Source organism: Psittacula echo, assembly GCF_963264785.1.
Source record: "Psittacula echo genome assembly, chromosome: 1".
NCBI lineage: Eukaryota > Metazoa > Chordata > Aves > Psittaciformes > Psittacidae > Psittacula > Psittacula echo.
In genome coordinates, this window is record NC_137735.1 from 122,866,439 (window position 1) to 122,886,919 (window position 20,481).

At 38.4% G+C, this 20,481-nt stretch overlaps 1 protein-coding gene across 1 annotated transcript in view; it reads left to right on the plus strand.

Moving 5' to 3' along the window:
* PAWR (pro-apoptotic WT1 regulator) overlaps positions 1-20,481 on the plus strand; it is a gene marked incomplete at its 3' end in the record, with an annotated part of 76,309 nt that overhangs the window by 20,897 nt on the left and 34,931 nt on the right. The window contains exon 2 of the mRNA XM_080619857.1: positions 19,097-19,225. Coding sequence (XP_080475983.1) covers positions 19,097-19,225 — 129 coding nt within the window. The remainder of the gene's footprint in view (positions 1-19,096; positions 19,226-20,481) is intronic.

Here is a 20,481-nt window from a genome sequence, read left to right on the forward strand (position 1 = left end):
AAGGTATAACACAAATCACTACTGCTACCACTAATAGTAATAATGATAAAGGAAATAACAAGGAAGAGAATAGAACCGCTCACCAACTGGTACCTCGCCCCCACCCCGCAGTGATCCAGCCCTTCCGGGAACTCTCAGTTCTACCTCCTGGGCATGACGTGCTGTGGTATGGAATACCTCTTTGGCTAGTTTGGGTCAGGTGTCCTGTCCCTGCTTCCTCCCGGCTTCCCCTCCTCCCTGGCAGAGCATGAGACTCACAAAGTCCTTGGTCAGGGTAAACATCTCTGTTATCAGCTCTGTTCCCAGGCCGAAAGTCAAAAACACAGTGCTGCAACAGCTACTAAGAAGGAGAAAAAATGACTGCTGCTGCTGAACCCAGGACACCATGGATCAAGTCAGCCATGACTTTGTCTTGCTGAAGCTTGAAAACCTCTAAAGATGGAGGTTCCTCTGGTCCCAAGTGTCCTGACCCAGTACTGTCCTGCCCTCTCTCTGAGCTGTTGTTCCTAGTGTCCAGTTAATGCATTTTGTACCATTTGGTATATCATCTGCTGCTTTTGAGAGGAGCCTGGCTCCATCATCTTTGTCATTTAACCTTCAAATATTTCTAGGTTGGTATTAAATTGCTCTTTGACTTCCTCTTCAGCAGACTAAGCAAGTCCTGCGCTATAGACCCTCTCTAGTTTCTTTTGCTCCAGTTCATTTGGTTACTTTACTTCAGAAATTACTCCAATTTTGTACTTAAATTATGTTTTGTACTTAAATCATGTTTTAATGTGTGTAAAGGGAGAATTATTTACTACTTCTGTTGCCCAAGGAAGTTGTGAACGCTCCATCCCTGGCAGTGTTCAAGGCCAGGTTGGACCATGAGTGACCTGGTTTAGTGTGTGGTGACCTTGCTTATGGCAGGGTGATTGGAACTTGATAATCTTAAGGTCCTTTCCAGTCTTAACTATTCTATGATTCTCCTTGCCCTTGTTGTCACTGAGCAGAAGCATATCTAAGAGAAGTTTCTTTTTGTTGGTTCTACTTGCTGAAGTTGGTCTCAGAAGCATGTTAGAGAGTGTGGTGGTTTGGGTTTTTTGCTTGTTTGGTAAGGAAAAAGAAAGAAAAGTGAATTGAGGCAGGTGATTCTTTCTCAGAATCTAGTTAGTTTACCTTTTTCTCAGATCCTTTCCAGATGCTTCAGGGTGCTAGGGAGCTTAATTAATTCAACTGTTCTCTGGGATGGACTATTCATCAGGGACTGTAGTGACAGAACAAGGGGTAACAGGTTCAAACTTAAACAGGGGAAGTTTAGATTGGATATAAGGAAGAAATTCTTTACTGTTAGGGTGGTGAGGCACTGGAATGGGTTGCCCAGGGAGGTTGTGAGTGCTCCATCCTTGGCGGTGTTCAAGGCCAGGTTGGATGAGGCCTTCGGTGGCATGGTTTAGTGTGGGGTGTCCCTGCCCATGGCAGGGGGGTTGGAACTAGATGATCTTAAGGTCCTTTCCAACCCTAACTATTCTATGATTCTATGATGAATTCAGAAAGAGTATGACCAATGCAGTAATTATGAGTAGGAAATAACGGGGTTTTTTTAGGTTGTTCCTCATTCTTTACACTGAAACATTTTAATTGCTAACAGAACCAAAAGTATTTCTAGTAACAAAAATAGTCAGTGTTTATTTGGATAGATATGTATTCACATATTTCTAGTATTTTAAAGAATTCTGCTATTACTTGCAGCAGCCATCTAGGGGGCTCCTAATCTTGGTGAACTGTGGAATGTACATATAAATATATCTGTTCTTCAGTTATAGATACTTGAGGTTTAAATTTGAATGTGAACACAGCATTAAATGCTTTTCTGACCAATACCAAAATACCATAACTTTTCAAATTCATCCCAGTATCTTAATCATTCTGATAGTGCTTGTTTTGATAAAAGTTACTTGCCACCTTTGTGCTGATAAGAAATACTTACTCTGGTATTTATGAAGAATAGTTTGTTCTTTATTCAGAGTTTTAAGTTACCCACAGAAGTGGTAAATGCTCCATCCCTGGCAGTGTTCAAGGCTAGGTTGGACAGAGCCTTGGGCGACATGGTCTAGTGTGAGGTGTCCCTGCTCATGGCAGGGGGAGTGGAACTAGATTTTTTTTAGCTTCTCTGAATGGACAGTGTGAATCCTCAAATATGTACTTTCTGATGGCGAAATTGTTCTTTATTCCTAGGCTGCAAATGAGGTCTGTCCTTTGATTTTGATTTCACTCTTTAGTCATGCTGATACAAAACTTACACTTGAGCAGTACAAAAATTAAATCTGCACTTGCTTTATTAATCAGAATGATGTGGGATGGCTTGTTTGTGAATGAAGTGCTTGATCTAACTGTGGGGCCCAAAAGCAATTTGGGGAGAGTTCAAAGTAATGTTAATGTTATATTTTCATTTATCAGTAAAGCGTGTGCTAGGGGCAGGAGCTGGCTATTGAGATGCCTAAAAGTCTCTTTTCTTGGACTATTTGAGGGAGTTTCTCAAGGTTAGCTCTGTCTTCCAGTAGTGAAGAAATGTGATATCCATAATGTAAAATTTGCAAATGGCATAAATCATAATGTTCAATAATAATGTTAGAGCAGTCCTAAAATCCATATGATTTTTATGGTTGCCTTGTCAAATAAGGCTAAATAAGATATCCCTCTCCCAGCTCTTCTTCTTTCTTTGACTTGAGTATAAGAAAAGTTTGATTTTTTTCTTTTTCTTTAATAACTATTTCTGCTATTGAACTAAAGGTTGTGTGAGAATCCCCAGGAATCAGCCATTTCCAAAGAATGTGACTCCTGAAAGATGGTCTGTTTTGACATACTGCTTCTGCAGCCATGATGTGCTGCACGTCAGAGTAAATTAGAGCACAGCTTATTCATTCTCCTGCTACATCACAGGAGTTGGATTTTGAATACCTATTACTCTTTATTCTTCAGACTTCATGAATAGTTTTGGACCATAAGTAAAGTTCTAGGTCACTGGCCCTTTCCCCGTTAGTGTTAATGGAGCCCTTTTAAAGTCTACTGGAATGTGAAGAATGAAGTTTTACTTCCTTTTTTGGGAACTCCTAATTTTTGCCAGTTGTATGATTACTTCAAGCTTCTGCATTGCTTTAAGCAATAAAAGAGTATCACTAATTTATTTGCTATGAATAATTAGAATTTACAACACAAAGAAATGACATTTAGGCCATAGCCTTTCAGGAGACTAATTATCATGTATATGAAGATTCCCTGGAAGATGGGAACTGAATACTGAGGAGATGTGATTTAAAGAGACTGGTTTAAGTTTCTTTTTTTATGTTAAGGGCTGTTTTTATACTGGTGCCCTACTGATAGGCTGAAGGGAAAAATCAGACTGGGATGAACAAATAAACTATCTTGAAGGCAAGCATGTCTCGAATCCTAGTAAAGATCAGGAATTGCATTTGAAATCAAGATGTACAATCCCAGTTCTTAATGTAAAGTTATCTTTTCAAATGTCAGTTCAAAACTAACAGCCTCAGCTTCAAGTATTTTAGGATTTTACAAAGTTAGATTCCATAGTAGTTTGGAGAAGTACAAACAGGTTGAATTTGGTTTAGAAACAGTATTGCAGTAAAAAAAGCCCCTCACATTATCTTGTTAAAACGGACTTTGCATGTTGATGGTTGTGTTTTTCAAGGAAAGAGATCAGGAGGAATGAGAATGTTCTCTTTTGTGTGTGTGTGTGACTGTATCCAAGTTACTATCCGTAACCCAGGTTTTGTTCTGCAGCAAACTAATTTAAATCCTCCTAGGAATGCACAATATCCTTGCCAAAGGGTTTCACAGACCAATTGAAAGCTGTGTTTCAAAATAGGCATTCTTTTCAAATACTTCAATTAAAATTTTGTGTTTAAGAATGGGCTATAACAGAGCATGTGCTTTGTGGCAAATAGAGGTAAATGTTTAGTCTGCATTGTTGAAAGTAAAAGCTCAGCATGGTTAGTTTTGCCAGTAGTGCAGCTCAGTGGAGGGTGGCATTTGAAGAAAACCACAAATTAAGAGCACTGTAGGAGTGTAATAAATAAAACAAACTGTTGGACTGATTGAAAAGAAAAACAAAAACCCTGCAATTGTTGTATCTCTTTTTAAAGAAGCTTATAAATAAATAATGTATCAAAGCCAGTGCAGTCAGATAAGTCCCCAGTGTTTCCAACACTTGGCTCCACACCCAGATAGATGGTTGAACCAGTAGCTTTCAAATCTTTCCTCTGGAAGAGCACAACAGCCATCTGTTACTGAGATCTGTGAGCACTGCAGATTGAGTTGGACCTGTCCTGCTTCCAGGTTGCTGCATTCATCTGCCAGGGGGGATTCTCGTGAGACCTACTGCTTTAGACTGGTGCTAGGATCAGCCATCACCTATGATGGTGTTAGTATTGGGGTTTGTGCCTCTTGATTGCCTTGCTCACTTAAGGTAGAGTTACTGATTGTGTGTGCTGTTAGCCCATTACAATGCAAAATAAAGTGTATCTTTCAAACAGAGGGTTTGGATACTTTAGATGAATCCTTGTAGTTCAGAGGTCTGATAGCATGGCTGTGGCCAAGTGCTGCATTTCATTTGGAGGATCACATTTCACTTAAACATGCCATTTTGTCCTCAAACAATTATAATCTAAGTCATGTTGTTTTGCGTTTCTGGTTAGATTAGTATTATTATGCTACATTAGGAGTATGTGTCCAAGTAATATTTTTGTTTTCTGCCTGATGGAAACAGGAGGAATTGCTCCTGTCAAAAGAGGATTTTCCAGGGAGTTAGTTCATCCCCAGTAAGGATAAACATTTGAATATGAGCATGTCCAGATAAGTTGTGCTCAAAGCAGTTGACCAAAGTAATCTCTGGTCCAGTAGTACCAATTTCTAAGAAACCTTGGAATACTGGAGAATTTTTCAGAGAATTTGAGTATAAAATTATGATTATAATTAAAAAAGTAAATCCAGGAGCATAAATCTAGAGCAGCAGATGCTACCTGGATAGATGCTAGTTCCAGGTAAATGAGTGGGAGATCTATGTTACTTAATTCTTTTGACTAAAGAACAGGCAGTGCAATTTAGCAGATCTCTTTTTCCTAAGATTTTAACAGGATCTTAGACCTTCATCACAGAAGTCATTCTGGTTGTCTTGTGAACAGCTTGTGTCACTAGGAAGGCAGAGTTTGTAAGAAAGGTCGTAGTAATTTTGACTAAACAAGCAGGAAAAATGAGTATGGATCACAGTTTGTTCAGTACATATGAAATGACAGACTAGAAGTAATTGAAGTTAATACTATGGTGCAGACAACTGGAGATAAGGTCAGGAGGGGAAAAATGTAATGTTAAGGGAGTTCTTGATGCATGGGCCTATGTCTTCTGATGGAGAGCTGGAGTGCTCTTGCAGTTCCGCTCGTGCTGGATGGTGCGATGGCAGAATTGTCTTGCTGTTTATGCTTGCTTCTCTCAATTTACTATGCAACTCTAGTTGGTTTATGTGGGATGCCTGCATAAAGGTTGGTGGGAAGAAATATGTTCTTGTTGTGATTTGTTACCCTTATTTGTTACATGTGTTGCCACCATGACTTTTTCTGCAAAGAGTTTTATTGTTATAAAATCCTAGAAATAAGGCTGCAGGGAGCCTTGAAGAATCATCTAGTTTGTCATCCCAACAGGATCCTTGTACCTGCATTATCCCTGGCGTTTATCTGACATTAATGTGTTATCTAAGATCCCCAATGATGAAAATTGCTTTTCTAGGTAGACTGCTCCAAAGCCCTTTTCTTCTGTATAGCGTTTTGTTTGTTGTTTTTTGGTGTAATATATTTGTTGATTTTGGAATGAGATGTGTAAGTGAATCAGTTTGCACGCTGTTTGCAAGATAGTATTTTGCTGTCAGTGACCCAATAATTTTTTTAGAATGGCTATCTGGACTTTTAGGAGAAACCCTTTCTTGAAGTATTTCCTGTCAGTGGTGACTGACTGTGGAAGCCACTGTGGATGTTTGATATGACAGCGCATAGATGTACTTAACGTCTCCCTCCCTTCTCTACACATTTTAAAACAGTCTTCAGGCACAAACCATAAATTGAAAAACAGCTACAGAAGAGTCAGATCCTTTTATTATTTCAACTCCAGTTAATAAGGTGCTCTGTTATGTATAAATAAAAATAGCTAAGTGTTACCCTAGCTGTTTCACATTTTCAGATTCACAGCCAGGAAAGATTCTAGGTCAGACTTATACTTCAGGCATAAACTACCGAAGCCTAATTAACAATATGTTCTTTTTATCTTATTACAAATCCATGTCAGAAGTACAGTTTAAAGAAGTCATGGAGGTGTGAGTGGGCCTGTAATTATTTGAAGAAAAAGGAGTTGCATTTACAGAAATATGGAAAACTTAAAGCATAAGGGAATATGTAAACCCTAGTACATAGGGCATAGCGTAATAGCCATGTTATGATCTTTGTGGTCTTGATTTCAATGGATATTTCTTCTTAAAATTGCTTGCATATGTTAGCAGGAGAAACTGCTAATGTGAGGAATGCTATGTATGCAAGGTATACATATTTTAATGACATTTTTGCATATCTGTGCCAAGAAAGGGTATTTTGATAAAAATGTCACAAGGAGTTAGGTCAGGTCTAGTGGTTCCTGTCTTTGTCCTGTCCTCTTTGTTGTGTGTGGACACGTGTTTTTATAAAAGCGGAAGTGGCACATCAGAAAGTAACATTTTTGAGGTTAGGTGAATTAATTTACAGCAGGATCAAGGGACTATATAGGTAAACTTCGTGAAAGCAGAAAAATAGGCAGTACAGGTTCCAAGACAAGCGCAAGATGAGGCTGGGGTTTTTGGCCCATCTGTAGGTATTTCTGATTTCATGCTGTTTCTCGTGGAAAAGCCAGGTAAAGATTAAGTGTCCTGTCTTTCCGTCCTCCTTATTTATATTTATGTTGCAGTTTTCTTTCAGTTGCATTGGCCCTGCTGTGAGTGGAACCAAGCTGTAAGGAGCAGCATGTTAATTTATTCTGTACTTGGGACCTGATGGTCTTTTTTTACCTTAGGAATCATAACACAAGGCTATGTGGCATGGTAGTGACACTTTCAGTGGCTGGATGGATGAGCTCTGCAGCTCAGTAGTTAGTCCTCTTGTTGCCACATGGAATAATAGCATCTGTATAGGTTACAAGGGGAAAGCTGTTCTGTAGTCTGTATAACGTGCAGGTTCAAGAAGTCACCTTGGCCATGTCAGAGCTCTGAAATCTGAATCAATAGTTTATTTCCCCTGAAATGGTGATGATTACTATTGTCAGGGACACTATTTATATCCCAAAGTAGCTAACAATGGTTCCACATTAGTATGTGCTTTTAGGTGAATACTTCAGTATTTCTATGGTTTGAATTGCTGAGGTTTTAATTTTGTGAGAGTTTAACCTTTTCCATGCCCAGGATGCTTTGGATCTTTGCTTTTCTTTGAGTTGTCAGTGCTGACCCTGGCACTCTTTTGATCCTGTAGTTAGCTAGACCAAGGTGTACCAAAGACTTTTCACTTTTTATAGAGGTAGCTTTCTGCTGGTAAATTACTCATGGCCTTTCAGTGTGTCAGGAGAAGTAATGCAGAGGACTGGAAGGTGCCCACAGGCAGGAGTAGGAAAGAGGAAGAGTTGGAACATGGCTGAATGGACACAGGCTAATTTAAGCTATTGTGGAGACTTAGCCCTTGTCTGTCATGTTGTTGAATTCATTAGGAATCTTGGGGGAGGGAGTAGTCTTGTTTTCTTGGCTGGAAAAAGCAATTGCAGGGGGGCATGTGAAAATAAAATATAGGAAGTAAAAATAAAATCAAAGCAATGCAGAGTTATTTCAGTATCCAAAATAAAGTTTGGCTCAACTTCAGGGTGAAGGTTCAGTTCTGATCCTATCTGGAGTAGTTTCCTTTTTTTAAAATTGTCTAGTGCCTTCCTACAGTTAGTCATAGATATGCAGAGAGACTTTTTATTTCCACATTGTTTTAACGGTGTTTGAGAGACTTTAGGATTCCTTACTGTTCCAAATCTACAGACAAGAATCACATGGCAGAGGAGAGGAAGGATATCAAATATTTATTGAACAAAAAGTAATACATGTATGTATATAAAGCCTTCTGCTGATTTTTGTATCTTCTATTGCTGGTGCTAAAAGGGTAATACCAGCCTATCACTTCTATTGTACCAGGAGGTTTTTTTACCCCTAACCTAAAGCAATGTTAATTTCCATTTAAGGAAGAATGTCTGCAGGAGCCAGTGGTATTTACTAACTGCGCCTGTAAAAACATTCCTTTTCACCCTCAGATGCGCACTCAGCCTTCTGTTTTCCAAGTGACATTATTACAGGCTTTAGCTTGTAGTCTGAGAAATTAGAAGCACGTTTTAATAACGTGAACAGCAGAATCCTCAGTCCTGACTCCTCCTGAGATACTTCCTCACTTGTGTTCCCCTGGCTTGGGTTGGAGTGCAAGTCTAGTGATGGCTGGAGGATTCATTTTGGTGTGGTTTCTCCCCCACCCCTGTTTGCAACATGAAGACCCCTTCTAGAGCATCATTTTATCTTTGAAAGTTGGTTCGTGGATTTTTGTTGTCATTAGGATTCTTAGTAACAGATTTTTTTTTTTACTTGAAGTATAATCTGGCTGTGATAGGTTATTGCAGGAGATGAACTGCTCTGAATCTCATCTCCAGTGTTGTCAGCTCATGCAAATTCCTCTCCTTGTCTTCTTTGGTCAGAGTGAAAGACTGCTGGGAGGTTAGACACATGAATAATGGCTCAGCACTGCTCCATGGTAACGTCTGAATGCTCCGACCTTGTGGTACCTACAAAGTACATAAAATTGTTTACCTTTCTTTCACTGAGGGATGCTAAAGCTTGAATTACCTTGTGTTTACCACCACAATTTGATCTACAGAAAACAACGCATGTGAACAGTTACCATGGAGAAGATGATGCATGTTAATTTGTGTATCAGCCTTAACCTTAACCCCTCAGCTCTCTTTACGCTCAATAGAAAATGAGAGGGAGGGGTGTCATAGCCCTTTATTCAGTGCCTTAGCAAGGGAAAGCTTTGCCACTGCCTTGAATCTGCAGCACAAAGTAGATCTGTGCCAGCACATAACAAGATTTCCTGAGCATCTTTAATGGGTAGGTTTCAGAGTACTCAGAAAAGAGAACTTCACCCTTTATTCCTGTTTTACAGTTGAGAAACATGTGTAATAGCTGATGTTATGAATTAAGATAACAGATGATAAGCTGAAATCTCAATGATTTGCTTGAGCTGTCCGGCCTGAAAATGTAGACCTGTTAACAGACAAAGAACTTACTGGTTGCTGAAGACATGGACAAGACTTATGTTACATCTTATGCAAGTAATTTTATAACTAAAAACCACCAAAAAATGCATCTCAATGCAACAATCAAAAAAAGAGAAGCATGAATGGAAAATTGCCTGGTTTGTACAAGCTTTTTCTGTGCTTGTGAATATAAGTTTTTATTTACCCAGCATTTTTCCTGCTTTATTTATTCCTGCTTTGTTCTGGGTTGATTTGCTTTAGCAATATTACTGCTTTCTTGGGGAATGAGTTACAGTAGTGTAAGGTACCAGTGAGTGCAGTTGGTTTGGACCAGCTGTATAGCATGGCTCATTCCTCCCATTACAATCCTATACTGTGTTTCCTCACACCTAGATTGATTTGTTTTTGTGTGTATACGTGTTCTTCTCTGTTCTGAGGTCACCATATTCAAATGCTACTTTTGTACTAAGGTACTTGAACCTGCTGGTAATATTTGTGGGTTTAAAGCACACACATTAAATGCTCTTGAATTGACAAAGTCTTGTCTATCTGCATCTTCCCATCCTGAAGTCCTAGCTTTAATTCTCCTCTGGGAGTGGAGCACTTCCAGCTCTGTCTTAGACAAGGTAATCAGAATGTGAAGATATTGGATGAGTTCTGCAGGGCAAATTAGGCAGCTGACTGTATCAGTGCCAGAAAGACCACAAAAAAAACCATAATGTGTAGTTTTGCTTTTCAGACTGATTGCAACAGATGTGTCCTTTGCTTGCTTGCTTATTTTTGCTGCTGTAATCTCAGTTTACTTGAGTAACTCCCTCTCACCAGGCATCAGCTACATGTTCTTTCTATGCTCCTTTCCCACAGCTCTGTCTCCCACGCTTTTTCCTTCTCATTCCCGAGTCAATGCTATAGTTCCCTCAGTTCCTCACAGGGCTTTTGAATGTGAAGAGTCAAACACCTGCTGAGCTGGTTCAGGGCTGTATACAGCGCTGACTGCTCAGGTGGAAGGGTAACTGCCTGCTTTGTCTAGCCCTTGAATTACTGTGACAGCTAATCTGCATCTTCTACTTTTAGCAAACTTGAATTAAAAAAACCTACACTTGTGCAACTTCCATATCTTAGAGATACTTATCTATTATGAAATACTGTTTATTATGGTCTCGAACACCCCACCCCCTCCATCACTAATGACTGAAAAAAACTATATGGGGACAAATTGCTGTGACTTTTCTGAGCACAGTTTCAGTAAGAAGCAGAGGTACAAGTTCTGTTGACAGAAGACTTTCATGCTGTTAGGACATGGGATTGCATTGTGAGAACCTGGACTGGATTCCTACTGGGAGCTTTGAACATTGATACGTTTATTAAAAAAAGACATCTCAGAGGTCTTTCTTCCAAGTGCAGAGCAGGAGTGATCTCGGAAGTCTGGACAGGGAAACAGCTAGCTTCACAGCATTGTCACTAGAATTAATTTGTAGGTATAGGGTGTTCTCCCAGGAAATAGTTATAGTATTGACTGCAGGAGCAACTTTCAACTTCTTTGATTTTATCTGGGCATTGCCATCCTAGCAGGCTTCAGTACTACAGATGTGCTTTGCATGGCTTTGATGAATACTGTCTTTTCCTGACATCAATGCTGAGAACTTCAGAAGTGCTTATTTATTGCCTTGAAAGTCAAATTCAACAGTTCTTATCCAGATGTGTGACTATTCAGTTTAAGGTGCCTTTCAGTGCTTTCTCTCTGTTTCTGTCCCATAGCTGAGTGTAGAGGCCGCATCTGTCGGATTAGAACAGCTATTTGTATTAGGACTCAAAAGAAACAGCTGTGAGAGCAGTAAACCTGTTCGATATTAGCATTTCTGTGGACCCTAAATATCCCACTCCCAAATGAGAAGTGCAGTACAACGCTCAAAAAACATTGTTCCCAAGTTTTTGTTTTCCCTTGGAATTGGTTCTGAGTCTATTGTCCTGGCATGTCCAGGCTCACTTGGTTGTTGCAGCCTCTTTGGCTTTGTTTAATTTGACCAATCCCACACCCTCTGTGTGTAAACATGAAATGAGATTCAGTTGAGTAGAAAAAGAAGAACAACAATAAGCCCATTAAGCAAGAGAGCAGAAAACTGTGAAGGAACTGTACTGTATTTTTTATTAAAAAAAAAAAAAAAAAATTTTAAATGCAACTTGATATTCAAACAATATAATTTGCTACAAACTGCACGCTTCAGAGGATAGGATAGTTAGAAATAGAGTACACTGATTAACCTGTTTGATCTCTTTTCAGAACATTCCTCAAATACTGATCTCATCTTTATTTCTTTTTAGAAGTACCATAAATGTACTAGGGAGAAGAGCATTCTATACTACATGGTCACATGAAAAGGAATACTTATGTTTTGACCGTAGTGTGCTAATCTTAGAGAAGATCGGTTTTTCTTGGTGTTCTTCTGGCTTTGAAGAGAAGGGTGCTCAATCTGTATGGTCTTTATCTACATGAGAATACCTCTTTCTCTGTTTGGGTCATTCTTCCTATTTGCTTAGTTTTGGTATGTGGCAATGGAAGTCAGAATGAGTGTGGTAGCAGACATTTTAACTCTATTATCTAACTCTTCTTTGAGTGGCTTTTGTTGGGCTATTGTTCCCAGTAGGTAAACTGCTCCCATTTCACATAGTTTATACGTTCACACCGGCCTCTCCCAGAATCCTGTCTGATACAGGAGCAAGTTTGTTTTCTATACATCCTGGATGAGTTCTCCTTTCTGTTCTTGCAGTCTGTGATTGTGGTTTCCTAACATGCATGGCATGGTGCAAACTGAAATATTTCTTCTGTGAACAGTGCTGATATCCTCAGCAGTTCTCTTTTCTTCCTCTTGGCTGAAACACGCGGACTGTTTTGCCAGGTTTCTTCTGCTCAGCCACTGATTTGCGATCTTTGTGTTAGGGAGGATGCATCATTTCAGACTGTCAGTTAGGAGGCTACGGCGATGTGTTAGGTGACTGGCTCCACTTTGGATGAGTGATTTTTTAAAAAAAATTTGAGGGGAAAGGGTGTTTGATGTTTGGCAATGTTTCTGTAACTTTCAGGTTTGTATGTTCAATGCTATTAGAGGTTTCTATGTACAGAATGTAGTCTTCATTGGTGCTGTACCAGCTGTAAGCCATCAAGGAGAGGAGGCAAAAGATGTTTTATCACAAGCAAAACTTGATTAGAGTGCAGAGGTAAGAAAGCAGTGTGCAAAATGTCAACGGAAAGGGGGGGATGTTTAATTTCACCCTTCTAGCACAGAGAGCTGTGATATACTTGGAGTTCTGGAAGTCAGGTGGGCTGGAACTACCTTTTGATCATACTAACAGAAAGAAGAGGATTTGACTGCTTTTTTCATAGCCCCTTCATTTGCTGTTGGGTTTTATCTGCCTTTTAAGAGCAAGGCATTGGTACTTCTTTTCGATGAGTTATTATATACATATAATTTCTCCATGGAACAGGCATCAGCCATTTGACTTTTTCACGTAAGGATCTTCAGTCGGTTCTGCTGTTTGATCACCTCAGAAAAGCCTCTTAAGATGGTTTTAGTATTAAATAGTTTAATGCTTAATTCTGATGTCTTACCAGTCTTTATTTTTAATCATGTTTTTCCCTCTTCTGAAGGGATTTTAATAATGGTAGATAGGTTGTCTTTTGCAGTTCCTCTTGTATTCCTGGCAATTTACTCTGTGCCTTTAATATTAATATCACGTACAAAGCAGTTAAATTGAGCGTATCCACCAATCATTCTTGACAAGCCTTGTGATAAAGGATTTTTTGGCTATTAGTTTAAGTTAAACATTTGACTTCTGAACTCATTCTTGTGGTATGTTTGAAGACAGTGGTGGCCAAACAGTGTATTTTGCTGAATAACAAACTGCAAACATAGCTGCTTTTTGTTATTATAATGAGGGATAATTGACATTCTGGTGTTGATGTAGTTGATGTTTTACTTAAAGCTTTAGAAGAATTCAAAATACTTTGTTATTTTGATCTAGTACAGACAAATATGTTGGTTCCCTCCCCTTCCCCTGAAACATTTCTAAGTGGATTTTAAGACTGTAAACTGTACTTGCTCTGAAATATAATTGGGTATATAAAGTAGGCACTTGTGGGAAGAGGATAGAGTTCAAACAAAATGTAGATGTGACTTATAATCACAAATGCTATGAGTTTTGTAGAGCAAGATGTGCATCTTGTTGACCTCAAAGTAATGCTTGCCTTTCTGGATTATTTTGTTGGCAGTGTGGTCAAGGATGAGCGAATCCTATGGCTGCAGTCAGCTGTGCTCTGGCCCACCTGCTGGTCGATGACCCATTGCTGCATTCAGGTCTCCTTTGATCTCAGATACCAGAGATTCCTGCCTTAACTCTTTGTCTAGGTTAAAAATCCATGCTTGTGATCATACTAATTGTTGATACTGGACCACTCCACTTGGATATGTAGGGTTTTAGAAGTGCACAAAGATCATTCAGATAAGGTGTTTGAGTTCAGTATCCTTTTTTGGACTGTCTTAATGTGAGAATTAGGATCAAGTATTATTAAAAAATTGAAACCTTTCACTGGGTAATCTCCATCCATAAAAATTTGTGGGTTTTAGATAGCTCCTATGAATAACAATAGCTCTTTTCACCTCTATGAGGATGTTTTTCAACTTTTAAAAGAAAAGCACTTAGGCAAACTAAACCTGATTAAAAGCTGGCATAGTGAAAAAGATGCATTTTTTCCAATTGCACTGTTCTAATAAAAGATTATATTACTTTAAACTCAGTTTGCTTAAATACTTTGGGTACTGTCTGGATATTGTAGTAAGAGTGTGTTTAAAAATATGATTGAAAATGGTGTTTCTGAAGGGGAAAGGTAATAATTTCAAATCATGGAGCTCTGGGATTTTTGCTTGGTCCTGCTGTGTATTCTGGGAGGTGATGACAGAAAGGTTTGATACTATGCAAAGGTTAGGAAGATGGTATTTAATAGATACCGGGGCTGTGTATGGTAATAAGAGGAAGCATTTGGTTCTCAGTGCTGCCTTAAGAAATGTGATTAAAAAGAAACAATGTGTAAAGTAGTAGTCTTCAATTTCCAGTTAACTTTTCCAGGCTTTTCTGAATGATAGGTGAGGAGAAAAAAATAATGTTGAATCCCCAAATGTATTTTGTTGTAGTTACATTATTTCCCAGAGTTAAAAATATTTCTTATCTTCTCTTGTATTTCTACTGTAGAAGCTTTTAGGAAATGTTCACATTTACACTTTTCCAGCCTCTTGATATGAAGCTGTGATAGTGCACTTTGAACTTCTGCAGAACATCGCACGTGTCCTTGTGATAAAATTGATTTTTTTTTTTAAACTTTTGGTTTTAATTGTTCAAAGTAATTTCAGGGAAATGTGAAGAAGCCTAATTTTGGGGTTGGAACTAGATGATCTTTAAGGTCCCTTCCAACCCAAACCAGTCTGTGATTCTATGATTTGTTTCCTCTCCTAGATCATTAGGATGGTTAAGAAGCTAAAAACCAGTCAAGATAACGGATGGTGCTTATCTTGTAAAGATTCTGTTTATTGCCCAATGTACCTGAACGCGGGTTTTATGGTATTCTCTTGCACATCTTGGTGTACTGGTTAAAATACGTTATTATCTCAAGTGCTCATCATTGTTCAAAAGCTGATGTAGCGCAACCATTCCTGGAGTTCTGCAGAATATAGTTTGGGCCTGTATATGGTTCAGGCAAAATCAGTTGGGCTAATTAAACTTGCTAAAACCAACCTGACTGACCTTTCATGGAATGAACTGGGAAGCCCTTAGCTATGTGCTCAGACAGCAGAACTGCAACAAAAGCAGGTTGGTGCAGGAAGGGGGATGGGGATAGTGACATTTTGACTCGGTTCTGTGTCTTGTGAGGCAGCTTGTATGCACTCAGAAACTGACCTTTTCCATGTAGGAATACTGCTTGGTTTCATGGAAAGGACAGTCCCTCCCCAATTTTTGTTTGTTCTTAGCAATTCACAAATGTTTATAAGAAGCAAACCAGTGAATCATTAGAAATGTTCTTTGTACATTGTCTCCGTAAACTGCAGGCTGGTAGTATGCTGGAATGTGGGGATATCTTTGTGGCTGTTTCTTTCATCAGTCTTATTCTTTTGAAAGCATCTTATTCTGCTTGTATTTTCCATACTAGAGGTTTACAGAAAAATGTTTATACTACAGCTTCAAACATTTACTGAAATGCTAGAAAACCTAAAGAATTTCTGTGGATTCCTTATATTAAGATCAGATGTTGGAATGTCACATTGAATCTCTGCTATACAAAACTCAGATGATTTTAATGGAAAGTAAGAATCTGAAATGGTATGTGCCTAGAAGCAAAATAAAAAAGCAGGGGGAAGGGAATAGGCAGAGAGAATTATATAATGGGTCAGAATTACACCTCAGTGGTTACAAGTCCATTTCTCTGCTGTGCTGACAGAGAAGGTAATTGCTGCATTTATGTCTTTTTCAGTGACATGAAACTAGTTTCTAAAGCAAAGTGTAGTATTTGAGAGAAGTCTGTAATGCAAGCAATGCAGTAATCCATCTCATTGAAATGTCCCCTGAGCTGAGGCATTTTCAGCTTCAGGGCAGTTTGAACAAAAAAGGTTTTTTAGTGTAACAATGCTTTGGACATTTTGAATTTTTCAGTAATAATCAATCTATGAACTGAAATTTGGCTTTTACTCGTTTTATTCCTCTTAAAGTTAGTTTAGAATATAAATAGCATTAATATTCACAACCTAACTGAAGTTGGTGGAGAAGGGCACAAGCAGGGTATTGAATGTTAACGTCTTAATTTGCTTAAGCAAGCTTATTTCATTATACATCAGAACAAATGGATTTCCGTGTTAAGGCTAATGGTTATTGAAGCAAAACATAATAACTTTAGTAAAAAGATGTAAAATGTTAAAATTCCATTGTTATCATCATGTTGACTTGTGCTCAGCATGCATTTTGTAGACACTGTTTAAATTAGTGTGTGGGTACCTGCATGTCTGTGTGTTTGGAAGGGAAACATAACCTTTTGTGTTCCTTAAACTGCAGAAGGTCCTTGACAATGACTAGTAATCTGCTTTAGGGCAGGAAGGCACTGACAGCTCTAGCCAAATGTGCTGCAGCGGCTACAGTTGGCGAGGATCAACCTGTCCATGACTCTTGAACCTCATCTGTAACAAGGAATAAAAACCTGCTTCTTCTGTGGTTCTTTCCACTCAAACCTGTCTTGGCCCCAGCTGCCTCAGGCAGTGAAGGGGAGTGGGAGCAAGCCTCAGCAGCCTTTAAGGCAGAGGTTATGTGCTCCAAATTTGATTTACAGATGATGACATTTTGTTCCTGTCCAGCCTTACTAAGAGAATAGTTAGTAGCAGGTGATGTTGTGTTGAAAGAGAGAACATACTTCCTCACAGATGTAATTGTGTTCAGAGAAAAATATTCATGTGGAATGTTGATGGTCTCTGGAAAGCTTATGAGAAGCATGTATCCGAGGGAGAGAATTTGAGAAGAAAAATGAAGGATTTCTCTACTTGGTTCCTACAAAGACTTTTTTTTTAACCTACAATACTATAATTTGAGCTTTATGCTTCTTAAAGAATATTTGAGGTTTTTGAGGTGTATGAAGGTTACTGGTCTCTTCTGTCTCCCATCAGTTTTTACCTACACTTATTAAAGACTGTTCTTCCAAAGTCATGTCAAACTGTCTCTTTCCTTGGAGTTTACCTAGGATCTCCATTCTGTTACATGAAAAATTAGAGGCTGGAAGAACAGTCCCAAAGTTTTCCAGTTTTTCTAATGCAGTATCATTCTCCACCTTCATGACATTTGTCTTAATTTATGTGATACCTTTTGTGAGCCTTGTTCTGTCTGAACAAGACTGGTTTTGTAAGAGCTGAAGATTGCTCCATTTCTTGTTGCAGTGGTGGCTCATTATTTCTTATTCTGTCACTTCAGAATGGATTAATAAAATAATGGAATAAATTAGGATACAGGTTTAAGTTTATGTTATCAAAATTTTTAAGCTTTACAGGTGATAAAAAGTAGAGGAAGTTCAGTCAAAGGTTTCCTAGAATCTGTCGTGACAGTGTTTTTGAATGTTCTGTTGAAAATGGACCTGAGAGAACCAAATTAAATATTTATTTATAATTATTTTTATTAGAAAAGACCACTTATTGAAAGTGGTTTTGAATATATAGTGATTCAGCTGTAATAATCTTTCAGGTATGCCATTTTTAATGATAGAAGTAGACAGGCCTACATCAGTTGCATTAAAATGTTGAGTAGAAATTGACTGGTGAAATTCCGTTAGTGTTCTGCCAGGAGTGCTACCACAGAGAATTTAAATGTTGACTTTATTATGTCCACTTTTGGAAACATACCTTTCTAGTTTGTCAGTTTCTTAGCACTTGTATCACCATAGTGTTTACTTTGGAGCAGCTAAAGCTAGTTTTTTTATATGTTAGTGCTATTTTCAGGTAGTAAATAACACCGTGTTTCTTTTTTAAAAATACTATGTTTCAGCATCTCATTATATGCTTTTGCCATTAGTTTTGTGTCCTGTGATAAGAGGATGTCGGAGATCATCAGTATCTAAGCCTCAGAATAGTGATTTTGGGTTTTGCGCATTAGAAACTTCCATTGAAATAATTTGATATTCATCTTTGTTCTCTTGTAGCTCTGTTCTTTGTTTATCAAGCTATTGCACATTAATCTAGAAAGATTTTGCTGATGAGAATGGTTAGTTCCCTGTGGTTTTTGTAACTAGGTCTCACACGCCTTATGTTTTAATGTGGAATGCTGGCAAACAACTTGTTATGTTGTGGTCATTTAGAGTTTTATGTCTACTTCAAGTCGGTCTTGTAAACATGAGATCCTGTTTTAGCTTTTTTTTCTTTATGTAAATCTATGTATGTTAAATTAATAGACCAATTTAGACATAGCTGACTTAGTCTAAAGCTGGTTGGGTCCTCCCTCACATTTTCACCGGGGCCTCCCCATGGCCTTGTCATGGCTGTCTCTCACCTGTAAACAGTCAGTGCTTTAGTAACTTAATCCTTTTGAATCAAGCATTACAGCAAATATAGTATGAACCATTTCTGTTGAAGAGTCAAAATGTTATATGTAATTCTTAGTAATTAATGGCTGTCCACATAATTTAAAATTTATTAATTTTTAATGGTAAACTTTAAAAGACAAAATGAAAAATGAGGAGAGCAAAATTAAGATGGGTGATTGAGACTTGACACCAGTCTCAGCAGATGCCACTGTCAAAAAAGGTCAGCTGGTGAGTGAAGAGTATAATCAACTCTTTTCCCCTTCTGTGTGTTTCCTCAAAGTCTTTTATGTAGGGGTATAACTATTGCTTATGACAAGTGGTATTCCATTCAAATGGAAGAAATCTCAGGCATAATCCAAGCTCCTGCTCAGAGCAGGATTAGCACTGAACTTGGACAACATTGCCCAAAGCTTTGTCAAGTTGGATCTTGATTTGATTATTCTTCATTTTTGTATTAAGAGAAAGTTAGTTATCAAACTTTGTTCTTGGAGATATCAGTATCTGTGGAAAGAAAAGCATTTAAGCAATTAAACTTTTCTGAAATATGAAATTAATCTTTGAAAATATTCATTGATGTGTGAATTTTGTGAAGCACGGGAAGCATTTTGAAAGCATGAATACAAAGACTATTTTATAACAGAATATTTTTGGTTTTAGAGCCTTGATGAGTACGAAGATGATGAAGCAGGGCAGAAGGAACGAAAGAAGGAAGATGCTATTACCCAGCAGAATACAATACAAAATGAGAGTTCCAGTGCAGATACCACTGGCTCATACTTATTACAGGTGAGATATTAACACTTGTTCACTCTGATATTTTACTCAGTTTGAAAACTCCTACTGCTGCTTTCTTTGTACTTCTTCGTAACAGTAGATTATACCTATATGGAAACAAACTTGAAGTTAAAGAGTTGCCAAAACTCAACGCTACTGAGACCAGGCTCTGACAACATAATCCTCTATTTCTGTAGCGGCTTTGAAGATAACAGTGTTGATGTTCACCATAGAGCGTATTCTTTAGTGAAAGCAAGAGAAATCTGAAGATTAAAGTGAGAAAATGCTCGCAGGTCTAGAATATTCAATTAATTGGAGGCAGAGTTTTCAAATCAGGACCCAATTTCCTAATTTATTTATTGTCAATTAATGAACTTCTAATTGCTGATTCTGGGACTGAAAAAAACATGTACACTCTTAGGAGAAACACTTCTTGCATCTGTGAAACCTCTTTTCCCTTTTTTGTTCTCCAGTCCCCTTGCCACAGGTTACACTCAGTCCTGCAGCACCCTCCCCATTGCCAATTATGCCCATTACACCTCTCCTGCATACCATATTGACTGTGGCAAACGTCTTGTCTTTTTCCTTTCATGTCCTTTGTCTCTTTAGATAGTCTTGTTTCTCCTCTTTTGTTTATCTAACAGCATGTGCAAACCCTACCTTACACACTGAGGCCATCCAGCTCTGCCTGATGACTCTTAACAGAGGCAATAGCACATGCATGGAGCAAAAAATGTATGAACAGAACAAGCACATGGTGATAATTTTCAAACCACCCATGACCAGAGGGGGCATCACTGAATTTAGTGGGTCTGGACGCCTTTTCGCTCAGAAGTTTTGCCCAGTCATTCATATGCTTGTGGATGCAGTTAACATTCAGAAGAGTCTTCATTACTACAGCTTAATTACCTGGAATGTGAAGAAAGTCTCCTTTTGTTTAAGTTGAATGTGTCATTTGCCATCTGTTTCCATGTGATTTCACCAAGGTGTCCCAGTGTCCCCACGAAGGTGTTCCTCTTTACAGGACTGAGTGCAGCAGAGAGAGCATGTCCCCTCTCAGCTGCCTTGTCTCAAAGCTGAAGAATTCTGCTTTATGTAGTTGTTCTTTCTACAGGAGATATTCAGTAACACTGTCTACTTTTTGCAGTTTGACTCTCCTATTTGAGATCAGAAAACAGACCAGAAGAGTTCAGAACAGTATGCAGGTGTAGAGTGGTTTAATGGTGTTTTTTGTTTTGTTCTCTGTTTCTTTCCTGAAGATTCCCAAT